The following is a 20,144-nucleotide window of genomic DNA, read 5'->3' as shown; positions in this document are numbered from 1 at the left end:
TTCGCTAACAGGCAGGCTCCTCGTGGAGTGCAATGTAATCAGGTGTTAGAGCATTGGACTAGTTAACTGTAAGGTTGCAAGGTTGGATCCCCCGAGCTGACAAGGTWAAAKATCTGCCCCTGAACGAGGCAGAACGTTCCTAGGCCGTCATTGAAAATAAGAATGTGTTCTTAACTGACTTGCCTAGTTAAATAAAGMTGTAAAAAAAATGAAGYGGAAAAAATCGGKAAATCGGCGCCCAAAAATACCGATTTCCMATTGTTATGAAAACTTGAAATCGGCCCCGATTAATCGGTCGACCTCTAGTTGTAACGGTGTGATTCGTCTCTTTGATAGATGAGATTCTCTGACATCCCTTTGCTAGTAGCAGTTGATCAAGATCAAACAAACATTGGATAACAATCTAGTGTGTGTGTGAACAAAATGATAAAAAGCCAAGAAACACAAAGACTAAGTCAAACTTCAGTAGACTTCTGGRTAAATTCGACAAACTTCTATGCTGGTGCGGTTCTAAAAATGAATCTTTCAGRACTTCACTCAGTGCACGCAATGCCCCAGGCACTGTTGCTGCATGTGAGGTGGGTTATATGGGACTCTACATAGTTGTTTGCATAGAAATTAGAAATCATTCTGATTTTATATGGTTCTTTGTGTGATTAGCTACCCACTATGAAACAAAACGCAGAAATACAGTTGAAGTCGGAAGTTTACATAAATCTTAGCCAAATACATTTAAACTCAGTTTTTCACAATTCCTGACATTTAATCCTAGTAAAAATTCCCTGTCTTATGTCAGTTAGGATCACCACTTTATTTTAAGAATGTGAGATGTCAGAATAATAGTAGAGAGAATGATTTACTTCAGCTTTTATTTCTTTCATCACATTCCCAGTGGGTCAGAAGTTTAAATACACTCAATTAGTATTTGGTAGCATTGCTGTTTAAACTGTTTAACTTGGGTCAAACATTTCGGGTAGCCTTCCACAAGCTTCCCACAATAAGTTGGGTGAATGTTGGCCCATTCCTCCTGACAGAGCTGGTGTAACTGAGTCACGTTTGTAGGATAATTGCTCGAACACGCTTTTTCAGTTCTGCCCACACATTTTCTATAGGATTGAGGTCAGGGCTTTGTGATGGCCACTCCAATACCTTGACTTTGTTGTCCTTAAGCCATTTTGCCACAACTTTGGAAGTATGCTTGGTGTCACTGTCCATTTGGAAGACCCATTTGCGACCAAGCTTTAACTTCCTGGCGGATGTCTTGAGATGTTGCTTCAATATATATCCACATTTTTCTTTCCTCATGATGCCATCTATTTTGTGAAGTGCAGCAGTCCCCCCTGCAGCAAAGCACCCCCATAACATGATGCTGCCTCCCCTGTACTTCACAGTTGGGATGGTGTTCTTTGGCTTGCAAGCCTCCCCCTTTTTCCTCCAAACATAACGATGGTCATTATGTCCAAACAGTTCTATTTTTGTTTCATCAGACCAGAGGACATTTCTCCAAAAAGTACGATCTTTGTCCCTATGTGCAGTTGCAAACCGTGGTCTGGCTTTTTTTATGGCGTTTTTGGAGCAGTGTCTTCTTCCTTGCTGAGCGGCCTTTCAGGTTATGTCGATATAGGACTTGTTTTACTGTGGATATAGATACTTTTGTACCTGTTTCKTCCAGSATCTTCACACGGTCCTTTGCTGTTGTTCTGGGGTTGATTTGCACTTTTCGTACCAAAGTACGTTTATCTCTAGGAGACAAAACACGTCTCCTTCCTGAGCAGTATGARGGCTGCGTGGTTCCATGGTGTTTATACTTGCAWACTATTGTTTGTACAGATGAACGTGGTACCTTCAGGCGTTTGGAAATGGATCCCAGGGATTAACCAGACTTTTGGAGGTCTACAATTCTTTTTCTGAGGTCTTGGCTGATTTCTTTTGATTTTCCCATGATGTCAAGCGAAGAGGCACTGAGTTTGAAGGTAGCCCTTGAAATACATCCACAGGTACACCTCTAATGACTCAAATCATGTCAATTAGCCTATCAGAAGCTTCTAAAGCCATGACATAATTTTCTCGAACTTTCCAAGCTGTTTAAAGGTTCATTCAACTTAGTGTATGTGAACTTCTGACCKACTGGAATTGTGATACAGTGAAATAATCTGTCTGTTACCAATTGTTGGAAAAATGACTTGTCATGCACAAAGTAGATGTCCTAACCGACTTGCCAAAACTATAGTTTGTTAACAAGAAATTTGTGGAGTGGTTGAAAAACYAGTTTTAATGACTCCAACCTAAGTGTATGTAAACTTCCGACTTCAACTMTACTTTTCGCTATGGCAGCTATTTATTTTGGTATAAACCACAACTTGCTCATACTTTACACCTTGCGAACTGAAAAAGTATAGGTGTATATGCAAGTAAAATGAAATTCACTCACAGAGAAGATGAAGAAGCATCATGCTCTCCCCCTGCATGTAAAGAAATTTGACTTCAACCAACCACAGTGCAGACAAATCACACTGCACACAGGTATCGGAAAGGCGAGACAAAGCAGTTTTTCCTGTCATCGCTCGCTTTGTGAGTGACAAGCGCCTATTTTTTWWTTTTTATTATTTTATTTAACCTTTATTTAACCAGGTAGGCCAGTTGAGAACAAGGTCTCATTTACAACTGCGACCMGGCCAAGATAAAGCAAWGTAGTGRGACAGAAACAACAACAGAGAGTTACACYTGGAATAAACAAGTGRACAGTCAATAACACAATAGGGYYAAAAAGAAAGTATATACAGTGTGTGCAAATGACATGAGGAGGTAAGGCAATACATATTCKATAGTAGCAAAGTAATTACAATTTAGCAGATTAACACTGAAGTGATAGATGAGCAGYTGATGATGGTGTGTAAGTAGTGATACTGGTGTGCAAAAGAGCAGCAAAGTATATAAAAACAATATTAGGATGTGGTAGGTAGATTGGGTGGGCTATTTACAGATGGACGATGTACAGCTGCAGCGATCYGTTAGCTGCTCAGATAGCTGATGTTTAAAGTCAATYGATTGCTAGAAAGATGTATGTTTCTTCTAGCGGGAGAGGGATCGGTTGACTTTTTTGAAAGTAGCTTAGTTAAAGTGGAAAAAGTAGCTGGCTGAAAATGAGCCTGTAATCGGCTGTTTAGCCGACACCCGGCGCTAGTGGAAAAGACTGGACGTAGCTTTGTTTCACTCTTCTGTTCTGTATGTAAAGGTGTATTATGACCAAAGAGCAGTGAATAGTCTGGCTGCAACCCMAACATGTTCATGTTCTACCACAGTGGATTAGCACTGTCATTTTTAGGACCAGGGGCAGCTGCTGCCTCCAAACACATGTACAAAGACATCCTACTTACAGTATTAGTTATTTTCACCACCTGCAAACTAGAAACATTAATTGGCCTGAACAGAGGCGTTAGCCATGTATTAGCCATACCATTCCTTCAGCTCTTTAGTCTCAGCTTCCTCTCCCCCTCTACAGCTGAAGCTGATCGACCCCACGCAATACCGCTTTGAACACCTGGCCACACAGATGAAATGGCGTCTACAGGAGGGGCGTGGTGAAGCTGTCTATCAGATTGGTGTCGATGACAACGGCATGCTGGTGGGCCTATCAGAGGAAGACCTGAGGTCATCGCTAAAGACCCTAGGCAGGATGGCAGAGAAGTACGACCCACACACCAACTGTTTAGATTAAATGTTTTTTTATTTAACCTTTATTTAACTAGGCAAGTCAGTTAAGAACAAATTATAATTTACAATGACTGCCTACACTGGCCAAACCCGGATGACGCTGGGCCAATTGTGCGCCTCCCTATGGGACTCCCAATAACGTCCGGTTGTGATACAGCCTGGATTCGAACCATGGTGTCTAGTGATGCCTCAAGTACTGAGATGCAGTGTCTTAGACCGCTGCGCCACTCTGGAGCCCTGCCAGCCTTCTCGTATACTCAATTTTTTAAAGATGTGATGAAATAGTTTGTGCAATTCTTGTACCAGAAGTATTTCTGTGTTGATGTTGTACGTGTAATTGACTCTTTTCATTTACTTTTGACTTGAAGGGTTGGGGCTGACATCACCATTCTCAGAGAGAGAGAGGTGGACCACGATGCTGATATCCCTCGTAAGATAGCTGAGGTTCTCATAAGGAAGGTGCCAGACGACCAGCAGGTTAGTGACCTCATGAGAAGCTCATAAGCTGTTACGTGTGTTTACATTGGCTGTAGACAGTGAGAGTCACTACTTGTCGTACTACTACTACAACATTTGCTGATAAGTTGGCTATGTGTGACTAGGTCAACATTCATACTATGTTATACGTGTGTTTTTGTATTTAGTTCCTGGACCTGCGGGTGGCTGTGCTGGGTAACGTGGATTCAGGAAAGTCCACCCTGCTAGGTGTGCTGACACAGGGTGAGCTGGATAACGGGCGAGGCCGGGCCAGACTCAACCTCTTCAGACACCTCCACGAGATCCAGACAGGACGCACCTCCAGCATCAGCTTTGAGATTCTCGGCTTCAACAGCAAAGGAGAGGTGAGGGAAAGGACTGGCCATGTCCCAAACTCTCAAATGTCTTTTTCATAACCACTAATAGATGAAAGGACTAGATAGGTTGGCTTGTGATTATATWTTTTTTTATACCTTTGACCTCTTGTGTCCCTCAGGTGGTGAACTACAGTGAGTCGCGGACAGCAGAGGAGATATGTGAGAGTGCCTCTAAGATGATCACGTTCATTGACTTGGCCGGCCACCACAAGTACCTGAAGACAACCATCTTTGGCCTGACCAGCTACTGCCCAGACTTTGCCATGCTGGTGGTCAGTGCAAACACGGGCATCGGTGAGTCTGACTGCTACACTTGACCCAGACTCTGTGGTTGTTTGTTAAAATCGCTTTTTGTTGGTTTACGTCAGGGGTCGGCAACAGGCTGCCCGCAGGCCAAGACCGGCCACCTGTGATTATATTTTTTTGCTCTCCCAAAGTTTTTAGCAAAACAATTGTCAACCCACGGCTAATTCTAGTTGCCTACCCCTGGTTTACATGAATGCTGTGCCTCTGTGCTTGTCCACGGCAGGTTATGCCTCCTAAAGGTCACAGTTATTTGTGTTTATCGTTGAAGGAATGAGCGTTACACTGAGGCCTGTACTCTGGAGCTGATCAATTTGGAGGTGGGTGGTCACAGCATCATCGGACTGAGCTTTGCAGGCAATCTCAACGCTGTGCGTTACAGGGAAGACATCCTCCTCCCTCATGTGGTACCCTTCCTGCAGGCTCATCCTGACATGACCCTCCAGCATGACATTGCCACCAGCCATACTGCTCATTCTGTGTGTGATTTCCTGCAAGACAGGAATATCAGTGTTCTGCCATGGCCAGTGAAGAGCCCGGATCTCAATGCCATTGAGTTGGATCAGAGGGTGAGGGCTAGGGCCATTCCCCCCAGAAATGTCAGAGAACTTGCAGGTACCTTGGTGGAAGAGTGGGGTAACATCTCACAGCAAGAACTGGCAAATCTGGTGCAGTCCATGAGGAGGAGATGCACTGCAGTACTTAATGCAGCTGGTAGCCATACCAGATACTGACTGTTACTTTTGATATTGACTCCCCCCCATTTTGTTCAGGGACACATTATTCAATTTCTGTGAGTCACATGTCTGTGGTACTTGTTCAGTGTATGTCTCAGTTGTTGAATCTTGTTATGTTCATACAAATATTTACACATGTTAAGTTTGCTGAAAATAAACGCAGTTGATAGTGAGAGGACATTTCTTTTTTTGCTACGTTTATTTAGGTGCAGGAGCTCCACAATACTTTTGAGCTAATATTCTATAAGAGGAACAGGCACTCAAGCAGTAGAACATTTGAGGTGCCGGTACCAAGCTCCGATGAGCTCCTGCCCAAATCAAGCACTGCTTCTTATCCATTGCGCAAATATCCTACAGCTGTGTCTGTCCTGTGCTCACTGGCTCAGGAAACTGAGGTCCCAGAATATTTTATACAATGTTGCAAGTTTGCTAGTGCAAGCTTTGGGCTGGCCCAAGTTAATAGTTGATACAATGTTTCAAGTTTGGCTACACATGGCCTGTCTGAAATAAGGTGATTCATAGGAAATGTATTTTTAATCAGGATATTTTCTAACTACAGGCTGGAATGTTTTTATTTGTTCGCTTTGTCGGCTATTTTTACATAGTTGGCAACGGCATTCAGTTACTTTTTAGGTTTGTACCATTTTCATTTGGATAGAATTTTGATTAACCACATATGAATGATTTTGAGATATGAAGATGTTGTTTACATTTACATTTAAGTCATTTAGCAGACGCTCTTATCCAGAGCGACTTACAAATTGGTGCATTCACCTTATGACATCCAGTGGAACAGCCACTTTACAACAGTGCATCTAAATCTTTTAAGGGGGGGGGGGGTTTAATTATAAATTAAACGAAACTGTTTAACGAAAATGTGCATTTGAAAACCATAACTGTCATGCATCTCGATAGAAATTGTCAAATAAATTGGCATTCCACATGAAAGGTTGCAGCCTCCTCGTGTAGCCTATTACCGCAACTTCAGGAGAGTAATGGCAGAAATTGCGAAAGCCAACAGGAGTGGGAGGAAAATAGTTCAGTCTGGTTAAGTAATTTTTCTTCTTCTGGTTATCTAGATCTCTGGCGCCCTCTTGAGGCTTCAAACCCTTTAAAGTATCAGACGAGTTCAATACAAATAGTTGATTTTATTAAAGCGCATACTGTGTTTTTTATATATGGAAAATACACGTTTAAAAATGTTGAGCAATCGATTGTTCGGAAGAACAGACTTTCGGTCGACCAAGATTTTCTTTAGTAGGGGACAGCCCTAAGCAGGAGTATTGCACAATCTGACTCRAATCTACTCAAGTCCAACCCTCTTGTCTCTCTTCTGTAGCTGGCAGGCTAGCTATGTCCCAAGCTGGGCAGTACGGCTGTACAAACACACTGCAAAAAAACAAAAACGCACTGCTGTCTGGGCTTATGTAACAGACTACCCCTGCCGCCCCCTCCCCCAGTCAAAATCAAATCAAGTCCCAGACTAACCGCCGTTCCTCTGAGCCCCCTAACAGATGCTGGTCTGTAGATCACCAAAGGACGGACACCTGTTGAGTTAGTAAGCAGACACTTGGGATGTCAGTGCTGACACTAAAGGAAAGGTTCCGATTCTTGAAGTTCACCACTGTCCCAAGGCTTTCAAAGGCATTCTGCTCTTGTTTCCTTTCCGTTCCTTTGTACTAATACTTGAAGGGACTGGATAGGTGTCCTTAATATTGCTTTCACCTTTCAAGTCCTCCCAGATCAGTGGTCATGACTGAGGAAGAGGAGACAGTCTAAAATAGCTTTATCGGGACGTAGCTGAAATCTGAGCAAAGAAAGGAAACTGACACACAGGCGGCACCCTTGCTTAGCCTTTTTTCTTTATTTAGAGATTATCTTTCAGTGGTTACTGAATAGCTCATTACTTTTTTCCTTTATTATAACACTATCCATTTGATCTGTCATTTGCCAGGATTAGCWAAAAAAAATTGTCAAGTGGGATTCGAACCCACGCCTCCAGGGGAGACTGCGACCTGAACGCAGTGACTTAGACCGCTCGGCCATGCTGATATGTTTAGCTTAATGTGCAACTGTTATATCGAACAGTCACGACCCTACCAAGACTCCCTCTCTCTGGGTTTCTAACTCTGTAGATAAGCAGTGGTATCTGCTTGTCTGCCAACAACATACTTTACTGCCTGGATATCAGAGTGAGCTTGAGTGCCTCAAGGGGAATGTAGGCAGCCTGCCAAGTTAAAGCCTCTTGCCCTGTTTCAGGTTTTGGCTGTTAATCCTACATTTACAATAGGTATTTAGTATGACACTATTGATTTGCACTCTTAGTTGCCAGGAACAACCAAAATATTGTCTGAAGTGGGATTTGAATCCAAGCCTCCAGGGGGGACTGCATCCTGAACGCAGCGCCTTAGACCGCTCGGCCATCCTGACATGTTTATCTTTCCTCCTAACTCACCTACATGTCTAACGGTCAGGCGCCATTGGCTGCTTCTGGGTTCTAAGATGATTTGAATACCTTAGGGCAAAGATGATCTATTATATTGACAYAATAAACGGAGTGACCGCTCTAACAATAGAAATACATGTCCTCAATGATTAAGGCAGGCGAGATCAGGTGGTACCATTTCTAGCCAATGAGAGGCCAGATACGCTTGTGAACAACCAGCACAACTTAGTAGTTTTTCTCAAAGTTGCCAGAATGCCAGGTGCATCCACTTATGTCATTACTTTTGTAATAGCCTAAACATTATGGAACGTCTATTAGATCAAATAAGCATCACGTAATTCAGCACTCTCATAGACCAATAAAGGGCTTATGTCATGCAGACAGATTTTGMACAAGATTAAATCTCCTCGCTTTGCCTCCTCTCTGCTTAAAGCTACAATAGGCAGAAATCGCTCTGCCATTTCCTGGTTGCTAAAATTCGACTGGTTCGCCTAATTTTTGTTTATTTGACAGAGAATCATTGTACTGTCTAAATTGCTGTGAAATCTATTCAATAAACAAAAAMATTATATTTTCTTCTGTTTGAAGCTGGGGTAAAAAGAGCAAAAACAACTTGCCCCTTGCTTTCAATGAGAATGACAGATCAAGAACTCTAATTTCTACGTGAATTTGTTCAGGTCACCCATAAAGCTTACCTACTGTTCCTTTTAAGTGCTCTTTTGACAAGCGTATTAATTTGCTCACTACTTGCAGATGTGTTCATAACTTTCCAGACATCATGGCTGGTTCTGGGTTCCAGGATTATTGAATACCTTTAGGCTGTGTTGTTGTAACAACATTATTCATTTGTTCACCTATTAGTTGTGAGGGTTAACCAAAATGTTAGTGTCAAGTGGGATTTGATCCCACGCCTCCAGGGGAGACTGCGACCTGAACGCAGTGACTTAGACCGCTCGGCCATGCTGACATGCCTCACCCTGCCTCTATTTCTCCCAGAACAGTGACAGGTGGAAACTTTTCAGCTGCAGCTGGTGAATACGGGCTCTCTTCCGTTACTGAATTAAAATGCATGAGATTTGCTTTTGTGCAGACAGTTTGTATGATTTCTTCTGAATTACATTATTGGGAAATTATTCAGACCACTTTACTTTTTCCACATTTTGTTAGGTTACAGATTAAACCCCCCCCCCCCAAAAAAAACGATTTGATCAATCTACATACAATACTCCATAATGACAAAGCATAAATACAGGTCTTTAGACATTTTTGCTAATGTATAAAAAAAGGATATCTAATTTAAGTATTKAGACCCTTTTACTCAGTATTTTGTTGAGGCACCTTTGGCAGCGATTACAGCCTTGAGTCTTCTTGGGAATGACGCTACAAGCTTGGCACACCTGTATTTGGGGAGTTTCTCCCATTTCTTCTCTGCAGATCATCTCAAGCTCTATCAGGTTGGATGGGGAGCGTCGCTGCAAAGCTTTTTTGAAGTCCGGCTCTGACTGGGCCACTCAAGGACATTCAGAGACTTGTCCCGAAGCCACTCCTGCGTTGTCTTGGCTGTGTGCTTAGGGTCGTTGTCCTGTTGGAAGGTGAACCTTCGCCAAGTTTGAGGTCCTGAGCGCTCTGGAGCAGGTTTTCATTAAGGATCTCTCTGTACTTTGCTCTGTTCAGCCTCAATCCTGACTCGTCTCCCAGTCCCTGCTGCTGAAAAACATTCCCAKAGCATGATGCTGCCACCACCATGCTGCTGCCATCATGCTTCACCGTAGGGATGGTGCCAGGTTTCCTCCAGACTTGATGCTTGGCATTCAGGCCAAAGAGTTCAATCTTGGTTTCATCAGATGAGAGAATCTTGTTTCTCATGGTTTGAGAGTTATTGGGTGCCTTCTGGCAAACTCAAAGCAGGCCTTTTACTGTGCCTTTTAKTGATGAGTGGCTTCTGTCTGGKCACTACCATAACGGCCTGATTGGTGGAGTGTTGCAGAGATGGTTGTCCTTCTGGAAGGTTCTCCCATCTCCAACTCTGGAGCTCTGTCAGAGTGACCATCGGGTTCTTGGTCACCTCCCTGACCAAGACCCTTCTACCCCGATTGCTCAGTTTGGCTGMGCGGCCAGCTCTAGGAAGAGTCTTGGTGGTTCCAAACTTCTTCCATTTAAAAATGGAGGCCACTGTGTTCTTGGGGACATTCAATGCTGCAGACATTTTTTTGGTACTGTTCCCCAGATCTGTGCCTCGACACAATCCTGTCTCGGTGCTCTACGGACAATTCCTTCAACCTCATGGCTTGGTTTTTGCTCTGACATGCACTGTTGGACATTTATATAGACAGGTGTGTGCCTTTCCAAGTCATGTCCAATCAATTTAATTTTCCCCAYGTGGATTCCAATCAAGTTTTAGAAACATCTCAAGGATGATCAATGGAAACAGGATGCACCTGAGCTCAATTTCGAGTTTCATATCAAAGGGTCTGAATACTTATGTAAATAAGGTATTTTTTATTTAAAAAATTGCAAACATTTCGAAAAACCTGTTTTTACTTTGTCATTATGGGYCATTGTGTGTGGATTGATAAGAGAGAAAATGGTATCCAGTTTAGAATAAGGCTGTAACGTAATAAAATGTGGAAAACGTCAAGGGGCCCGATTTTACTTTCCTGTACTGTATGTTGGTTGGTCAAAATAGTCCACCGAACAGATACATTTATCCATGAAAATATTGTAAGTCTAATGTCCCAAATTCCTGAGCTGTCTTTATACTCTAATTTTACATTTGCATAACTAGTAACCAGACACAGGTATGTTTGTTTGAAAAGTGACCTTCAGCAATGTGTTTACTTGTCTGCCTGCCATACCACCTCCCTCCGTTTCACTGGCCCAGCCAGGTAGTGATTCTGAAGTCAGACTAATGTCCTGGGGGATATGGGTCAGGTATAAGGACCATCCATGGGACACACAGACAGACACGCCTTGCAACGTCAGAGCACAGACTTTAATTATAAAATGGATCTATGTAAGTAATAGGCCTAGTCTGGTCTATTCTCTGTGACCTGCCAAAAGGCCATGGAGAAGCTGGCCCATATTGGCTATGGGCCCAGATATAGAAAACTATCAATATTCAAGCATTAATGTTGGATAAGAAGGGGACCGGCCTGCTAAGTCGAGGACAAAAAGGTTCCTGAGCAGCTTCTACCCCCTAAGCCATAAGACTGCTAAATATACTGAACAAAAATATAATGCCACATGCAATAATTTCAAACATTTTACTAAGTTACAGTTCATATAAGGAAATCAGTCAATTTAATAATAAATTAGGCCCTAATCTATGGATTTCACATGACTGGGAATATAGATATGCATCTGTTGGTCACAGATACCTTAAAATAAATAGGGGCGTGGATCAGAAAATAAGTCAGTATCTGGTGTGACCACCATTTGCCTCATGCCGTGTGACACATCTCCTTTCGCATAGAGTTGATCAGGCTGTTGATTGTGGCCCGTGGAATGTTGTCKCACTCATCTTCAATGTCTGTGCGAAGTTGATGGATATTGGAACACGCTGTCGATCCAGAGCATCCCAAACATGCTCAATGGGTGACATGTCTGAGTTTGCAGTCCATGGAAGAACTGGGACATTTTCAGCTTCCAGGAATTGTCTACAGATCCTTGCAACATTGGGCCATGCATTGTCATGCTGAAACATGTGATGGCGGTGGATGAATGGCACGACAATGGGCCTCAGGATCTCATCACGGTATCTCTGTGCATTGACATTGCCATCGATTAAAATGCAATTGTGTTCGTTGTCCATAGCTTATGCCTGTCCATACCATAAACCCTTTGCCACATAGGGCACTCTGTTAACATTGTTGGCATCAGCAAACCACTTGCCCACACAACGCCAGTTGGACATACTTCCAAATTCTCTAAAATGATGTTGGAGACAGCTTAAGGTAGAGAAGTGAACATTCAATTCTCGGTCAAAAGCTCTGGTGGACATTCCTGTAGTCAGCATGCCAATTGCATGCTTCCTCAACTTGAGACATCTGTGGCGTTGTGTGACACAACTGCACATTTTAGTGGCCTTTTATTGTCATCAGCACAAGGTGCACCTATGTAATAATGATCATACTGTTCAGTCAGCTTCTTGATATGCCACACCTGTCTGGTGGATGATTATCTTGGCAAAGGAGAAATGCTCACTAACAGGGATTTAAAACAAAATTGTGCATAAAATTTAAGCAAAGCTTTTTGTGCGTATGGAACATTTCTGGGTAAAGATTTTTTTCAGCTCATGAAACTTGGGACCAACACTTTGCATGTTTTCATTTGTTGTTGTTTTTTCAGTGTAGTTAACCAAATAGCTACTCGGACTATCTACATTGACCTTTGTTTTTAAATGTATTTTTAACACTCTCTTTGTCTATCCACTCTCACTGGACTCTACCCACACACTCACAAATCAAATCAAATTTTGTTGGCCACATACACATAGTTAGCTGGTGTTAATACCAGTCAAAAGTTTGGACACATCTACTCATACAAGGGTTTTTCTTTATTTTTACTATTTTCTACCTTGTAGAATAATAGTGAAGATATCAAAACTATGAAATTACACACATGGAATCATGTAGTAACCAGAAAAGTGTTGAACTAACCAAAATATATTGATTCTTCAAAGTAGCCACCCTTTGCCTTGATGACAGCTTTCCACACTCTTGGTATTCTCTCAACCAGCTTCACCTCTCCCTTAAGTAAGCATTTCACTGTTAGTCTACACCTGTTGTTTACGAAGCATGTCACAATTAAAGTTTGATTTGACAGTGACACACAGACTTGGACATGGATCAGCTGATCGGCGAAGCTGCAGGCTATTCAAGGCATGCCTCTTTTGCTAGTACATGCACACACAGATACTTTCCACTCAGTGAGGTGGGGTGTTTACAGAGCTCTGAGGCATCATGTTGAGCCAAGACATGCCTCTTGATGGGGCCCATAAAAGCAGAGGAAGAGGTTGGCTCATTATGACACCATGTTGCCTTGCCCCCTAACACACACATACAGACAGTGTAAGTTATGTTTGGTTTGCCAGCATGCAAATACAATCTGTCTCAGCTGAGAGGGTACGTTTATTTCGGTCCCGCCAGACTGTTTTGGGTCAGTGCCCTTGACCTCTCTGTGGCCTATATCCAGACCCAGCCGTACATCTCTTACATCTCACCCACCGGGGGGTGCTTTGCTACTAGTGTCAGCGCAATGACATGCTAGCTGTTCCCWWAGACTTCCAGTCATTGAGCTAATGACTATCCATTTAAAAGCTTGTCACTATAAATATTGACATTTTTTGCAGTGGTGGCAAGAATTMWGCAGTGTTTGGCCACTGTTGCTAAATGAATATAGGGGAGACACTGGCTTAGGATACAGACATATTGTTGATATACAGAAATGGCAGGTTTTTCTTCAATGGCAAGAACTACTGATTAAGATGCCCTTAAGATTATTCTTATGAGCATAAGCATAGTTGTTTTGTTTACTTGTCAGCAGCAGTGTTTTTCTACACACACTACAGGATGCTTGAGGTGATGTTTTAGTGTCACACAGTAGGCTACACCCACTCTGAAGTTCTCACTCTCTCTCCCTCACCCACGCTCTGTAGCTTCTCTCTCTCTCTCTCTCTCGTACATGCTCGATCTTGCTTTCCTCTTCTCGTTCTCTTTTTTTGTGTCCTTATGCTTTCTCTGCAATAGGGCCTACTGTCTGTTTCTCCCTCAACTGTAGTCTCTCCTTATCTGGTTTTGTAGTTCTTGTTTAAACTATACTGAACAAAAATAAAATGCAACATGTGAAGTTTTGGTCCCATGTTTAATGAACTGAAATAAAAGATCCCCTATGCACAAACATTTCTCGCAAATTTGGTTTACATCCCTGTTAATGAGCATAGATTTATTTTTGCCAAGATAATCCATCCACCTGACATGTGTGGCATATCAAGAAGCTGATTAAACAGCATGATCATTACATAGCTGATCATTAGCATGATCATTACCTTGTGCTGGGGACAAAGGGCCACTCTAAAATGTGCAATTTTTTCACACAACACAATGCTACAGATGTCTCATGTTTTGAGGGAGCATGCAATTGGCATGCTGACTGCAGGAATGTCTACCAGAGCTGTTGCCAGAATTTTATGTCAATTTCTTTACCGTAAGCCACCAACAACTTTTTAGAGAATTTGACAGTACAGCCAACCGGCCTTACAACCACAAACCATGTGTATGGTGTCGTTTTGGCGGGTGGTTTGCTAAAATCAATGTCGTGAATGGTGGAGTTATGGTATGGGCAGGCATAAGCTATGAAAACGAACACAATTGCATTTTATCAATGGCAATTTGAATGCACAGATAACGAAATGAGATCCTGAGGCCCATTTGTAGTGCCATTTATCCTCCACCATCACTTCATGTTTTAGCATGATTATGCATGGCCCCATGTTGCAAGGATCTGTACACTATTCCTGGAAGCTAAAATGTTCAAGTTATTCCATGGCCTGCATACTCACCAGACATCATTGAACCCATTGAACTTGTTTGGGATGCTCTGGATCGACGTGTATGATAGTGTGTTCCAATATCCAGCAACTTCGCACAGACATTGAAGAGGAGTGGAACAACATTCCACAGGCCACAATCAGCAGCCTGATCAACTCGATGCGAAGGCGATGTGTCGTGCTGCACACTACAAACTGGCAGGTTTTCTGATCCACGTTCCTATTTTTTTATTTTTTTTAATGTCTGTGACCATCTGTATTCCCAGTCAWGTGAAATCCATAGATTAGGACCTGATGATTCTATTTAAATTGACTGATTTCTTTATATCAACTAACTCAGTAAAATCTTTGAAATTGTTACGTTTTATATTTTTGTTCAGTGAGTGATAAGAAGCGTATGACTGTGTACAAACCGTCTGGCTCCAGAAAGCTAATTACATTTGCAGTGTGTGTTTTAGTTTTTAAATGGGTTCCTATGTGATGATTATCTAATGGAATCAGACCGTGATGATTTGACTCCACGTGTAGTAGCATGTGACGGAATTCTCCAGTCGCTCAACTCTCTCACGTTCCTTCTAAAAGTCACACCCAGCAAAAAAAACATGCACAGTGACCTCATCAACTTTGAGGTAGCCAACATATGGCTAGGGTCAAAGTTATTGTGAAATATGTATACAACTTTAGGCTATATCCATATCAGATGGCCGGGGATCTCAAATTGTTGAGATTGTGTCAAAGTGTGATTATGTCTCTCGGTTTATCTGGTCTCACCTTTGCACACTTTTTTCCATGACATAACAGTCATAACCTACGTCATGGCTTGTTTACCTGATGTTATTAACCTGGCCTCATGTCTCTTTCTATGGGGTTTAAACTCTAGATAAGCAGTCTCATCTGCTGGCACCCCAACACTGTACTTAACTACATGGATATCAATAAGCTTCAGAATGCATGCTTTTTGAATCAGTGATATAAGCCAAAAGCTGCACCATACAGAACACTTGATAACATACTATATGATTAAAGAGTGTTAAGAGATCTGTGTTGACACATCAATGAAATGTATGGACATGACTCGTATTAACCTGCGCCCCCCTCTCTGTGCCCCATCCAGCCGGTACAACACGGGAGCACCTGGGTCTGGCCATGGCTCTGAAGGTACCCATCTTCATTGTGGTCAGTAAGGTGGACCTGTGTAAGCGCGACACGGTGGAGCGCACGGTCCGGCAGCTAGAGCGCATCCTCAAACAGCCCGGCTGCAACAAGGTGCCTCTGGTGGTGTCCACTGCTGACGATGCCGTCACGGCCGCACAGCAGTTCGCTCAGTCACCCAGGTACACACTAGGAGCTCGGATGCAATAATTTAATAACCAACGTTTRGACAGACAAGCTGTCTTCATCAAGGTATAATGACACACACTGCGGGTCACTAGCTTATATACTTTGAAAGGACACACAGGTGTCTGTAATCATGGCTGGGTGTGGCTTGATTACAGATATACAGATATAAATATACAGATCTAAGTATGACAGATATAAATATGACAGATACAGATATAAATATTACAGATATACAGATATAGATATACAGATATATATATGACAGATATATATATATATGACAGATACAGATATACAGATATAGATATACAGATCTAAGTATGACAGATATAAATATGACAGATATAAATATGACAGATATACAGATATAAATATGACAGATATACAGATATAAATATGACAGATATACAGATATAAATATTACAGATATAAATATTACAGATATAAATAGGACATATAAAAAGCATGAATGGAAAACATACGAGCATAGATACAATTTGGCTACATAGGCCAACAAACATTTACAATGAATATCAAAAACACAATCACAAGAATGGCTTCAGATCAAGTCTACGTTGAGACCGAAGGGAGCAAGCGTATTTAAATGAAAGATCCAGGCGGCCTCTCATTTTAACAATAAATTGTCACGGTCAATCCTCCACACACGTGCAGTGTCATGATCAGTACTTAATGTACTGTACGTACACAGCCACACAGGGTTCCAGCCATAATGTTAGCGTCATATCATTGTATTGGTCATTTGATGTTGGTCATGGTGTGCGTTGTCATAGCCCTGGTCATGTGACGGTGGTGGTGCTGTTTCCTGTGCAGCATCACTCCCATCTTCACCGTGTCCAGTGTGTCTGGGGAAAGTCTGAATCTGCTCAAGGTCTTCTTCAACATCATCCCCCCACTCAGCAACAGCAAGGAGCAGGAGGAGCTCATGCAACAGCTCACTGAGTTTCAGGTAACACACACACAAACACGCACACACACACAGTAAATGAATAGCAATAATGTAAATGTGTGTTTTGACAGTGTGCTTTCCCTGTAGGTGGATGAGATCTACACAGTGCCTGATGTGGGGACAGTGGTGGGAGGAACTCTATACAGGTCAGTGCACTGTTATAGGAGCCTCAGTGTCTTGTCCTCTCCTCTCTGTCATGTTCCTTTTTCTTATCTAGTTCTCCTTGTAGAGTAGCATCTGTCTGACCTTCCCTCTTTGTCTTATTACATTTCTCTGTGTCTCTCTCTCATGTAGTGGTGGTATGTCTAACTGTCCATCCATTGGTATCTGTCAAACTCTCCTTCCCCTCTCTTTCTCCCTCTCCATTGGTATCTGTCAAACTCTCCTCCCCCTCTCTCTCTCCCTCTCCATTGGGTATCTGTCAAACTCTCCTCCCCCTCTCTCTCTCCCTCTCCATTGGTATCTGTCAAACTCTCCTCCCCTCTGTCTCTCCAATTGGTATCTGTCAAACCTCTCTCCCCCTCTGTCTCTCCATTGGTATCTGTCAAACTCTCCTTCCCCTCTCTTTCTCCTCTCCATTGGTATCTGTCAACTCTCCTCCCCCTCTCTCTCTCCCTCTCCATTGGTATCTGTCAAACTCTCCTCCCCCTCTCTCTCTCCCTCTCCATTGGTATCTGTCAACTCTCCTCCCCTCTCTCTCTCCATTGGTATCTGTCAAACTTCTCCTCCCCTCTGTCTCTCCATTGGTATCTGTCAAACTCCCCCCCCCCCTCTCTCCAGTGGTATCTGTCAAACTCTCATCCATCTCTCTCCATCCATCCAGTGGTATCTGTCGTGAGGGGGAGCAGCTGGTTGTGGGTCCTACAGACTCCGGTCAGTTCCTCAAGTTGACAGTGTGCAGCATCCAGAGGAACCGCTCAGCATGCAGGGTACTGAGGGCCGGCCAGGCCGCCACGCTCGCACTGGACGCTTTCGACCGCTCGCTGTTACGCAAGGTGAGACGCTCAAACTGTGTGTACTTGTATGTCACCCAAGCTGCTGAAACTGAGTTGTACGTCTCTGTCCATCGTGGTTTATGCAGTAGTGTTTGCCTTAAATTTCTAATATCAACATATTTTCCATTGTTCTGTTTCATTGTGTTTAATGACTACTTCCTGTGTGTTCCTCCCAGGGTATGGTGATGGTGAGTCCAGAGATGAACCACTATCTGTTGCTGTTTGAGGCGGAGATCGTGCTGCTATTCCACGCCAAGACCTTCCACAAGGGCTTCCAGGTCACTGTGCACGTGGGCAACATCAGACAGATTGCTACTGTGAAGGCTGTGCACGGCAAGGTCAGTCCTCACCGTTCCACAATCCTCTCTGTCTGGAGAAACCCTGCAGTCACAGACAGAACTTTTATTAAGTAGTGTTGCACGGTATACGAAACTTCGGTACTTTTTCGATACAGTACCAAACGTTTTTTCATGTTTTAGTATCTTTTTTTACTTTAGGTACTTCACGGATCAAGCCTGTCTATCAACGCCCCCACCCCTTATTATAGCGTGAACCTTGCCTGCTCCCCCTTACTCATTGCTAGCTGCACTGGGAGTCTGAGATGTATCATGTTAGCTCCCCTCTCATGCTGCACAAAAGTTAAACACACTTAAATATTTCTGGTATCGTGTCAACACTAGTTTGAAGGATTTGTAGAATGAATAGTTGTGAAGTGTTAACATAGTGAAAATATTCTATACAAGTCTTCTTCTATGAAACTAATACAAGGCTTCCATGAAACTACTAATCCATCTATCTGTGTACCACAGGAGGAGCTGAGGACAGGTGAGAAGGCGGTGGTGTGTTTTAAGTTCATTAAGCACCCAGAGTACCTGAAGGTGGGGGCCAAGCTGCTGTTCAGAGAGGGAGCCACCAAAGGCACGGCCAGGTCACCAAGCTGCAGCCTGTCTCCCAGTCACAGCCCTCACAGAGTGAGGAGGAGGACGAGGCCTAGAACCCAGAACCGCCCAGTGGAACAGGAGAACCACAGCCGTCCCAGCTAGATCCCAGGATCTACAAGATCGGAGGAGAGGGTTCCGTCTCTTTCTCCTGTCATCTTCAGCCTTCCTGCTTCTTCCAAAGCCCCTCTCCTGTCATCTCAGCAAAGAACTGACTTTTCCCTCAACTTTTGTCTTTTACTTTGTTTTTCCAAAGCCTTGTTGTCACAAACCTTTTCTCAAGCTTTTTCAAGAACTGCTATTTCGATTGTTTTCTTTTGCTTTTCTAGATACTGATGAGGAAAGTATATTTTGTCTCCTGTGTCACCTAGCAACAGTCACCACGGGGAGGTTGAGGTGTAAGGAAGACCTGGTTACAAAAGCGACAGAGATCTATCCAATAGTAAATATGGAAATGAGTGTAAAGCAGCAGTCACCTTAAACACAGTTGATTCACACCTCTGGGGAAGTGCTTACACCCACTCTCCTCTCACTCAAACATACATTCGTGTACTGAAACACAAGTACACAGGTGCGTCCACACACACCGAGACGCCTGTATTTATCACCTGAAAAGTCACTGAGTTCTGTTACCAGATGTCTGGAATGTTTACAAACTAAAAATACAGACAGAGGACTGACTGATGGCAGATCGATGTGAGTTTTCTTCTATTGCAGCTACAGAACTAGGATGTCAGAGGTTAGAATTGTGATGCCTCTTCTGTCAACTTCATAATCCCACATCATCTGGTTTGTATGACCTGCACAGTGCCTGGCTGAAAGTGACAAAGTCCTCTTATACCATGTTTGAATATGTTGTTCACATTGGCACTTTATGAGGCATTTCCTTTTAGCTTGTGATGTATGGGTAAAACTTGACCTTGTGATAAACTGGCCAAGATGGCAAAATGATCTCGCTGACATTCATCCCCAGTAAAGTTCCTCTGGCACAGTTTGAGAATTATGTTTGTAACTCGCAGCAATGCCTCACGATAGCCCGACTAACCAACGAATGGTGTTGCTACCTATTTTTCAAGTGCTTTTTACTCAGGTCAGTATAGTTCATACAGTATAGACACCATTCCACTCTCTCACAGATACTCCAATGATTGAGATTTTATTGATCATTTTGAGTGTCTTTGAGGAATAGTCAGCCATTTCTCCCAAGAGAGGGGACTACTTTGTGTGTTTTGATTATGCTTATTGTTTAAAAAGTGGCCACTTTGTGCTGCTATGTTTAAACTGTCCTATTTGGCAATTGTG

The 20,144-nt window shown here is 42.9% G+C and overlaps 1 protein-coding gene across 1 annotated transcript in view; it reads left to right on the top strand.

The window, feature by feature from the left end:
- The window catches only part of LOC111951800 (GTP-binding protein 2), a 24,936-nt gene extending 5,431 nt beyond the window's left edge, over positions 1-19,505 (top strand). Inside the window, 11 exon segments of the mRNA XM_070434947.1 lie at positions 3,503-3,687; positions 4,083-4,191; positions 4,359-4,556; positions 4,688-4,862; positions 15,716-15,935; positions 16,774-16,909; positions 16,997-17,055; positions 17,733-17,904; positions 18,081-18,242; positions 18,714-18,822; positions 18,825-19,505. Coding sequence (XP_070291048.1) covers positions 3,503-3,687; positions 4,083-4,191; positions 4,359-4,556; positions 4,688-4,862; positions 15,716-15,935; positions 16,774-16,909; positions 16,997-17,055; positions 17,733-17,904; positions 18,081-18,242; positions 18,714-18,822; positions 18,825-18,898 — 1,599 coding nt within the window. The 3' untranslated portion in view covers positions 18,899-19,505.
- The last annotated feature ends 639 nt before the right edge of the window (positions 19,506-20,144 follow it).

This window comes from Salvelinus sp. IW2-2015, linkage group LG25, assembly GCF_002910315.2.
Source record: "Salvelinus sp. IW2-2015 linkage group LG25, ASM291031v2, whole genome shotgun sequence".
In the NCBI taxonomy this organism is placed as follows: Eukaryota; Metazoa; Chordata; class Actinopteri; order Salmoniformes; family Salmonidae; genus Salvelinus; species Salvelinus sp. IW2-2015.
Note: the sequence above shows the minus strand (reverse complement) of the source record. Positions and strands in the feature narration are given on the sequence as shown.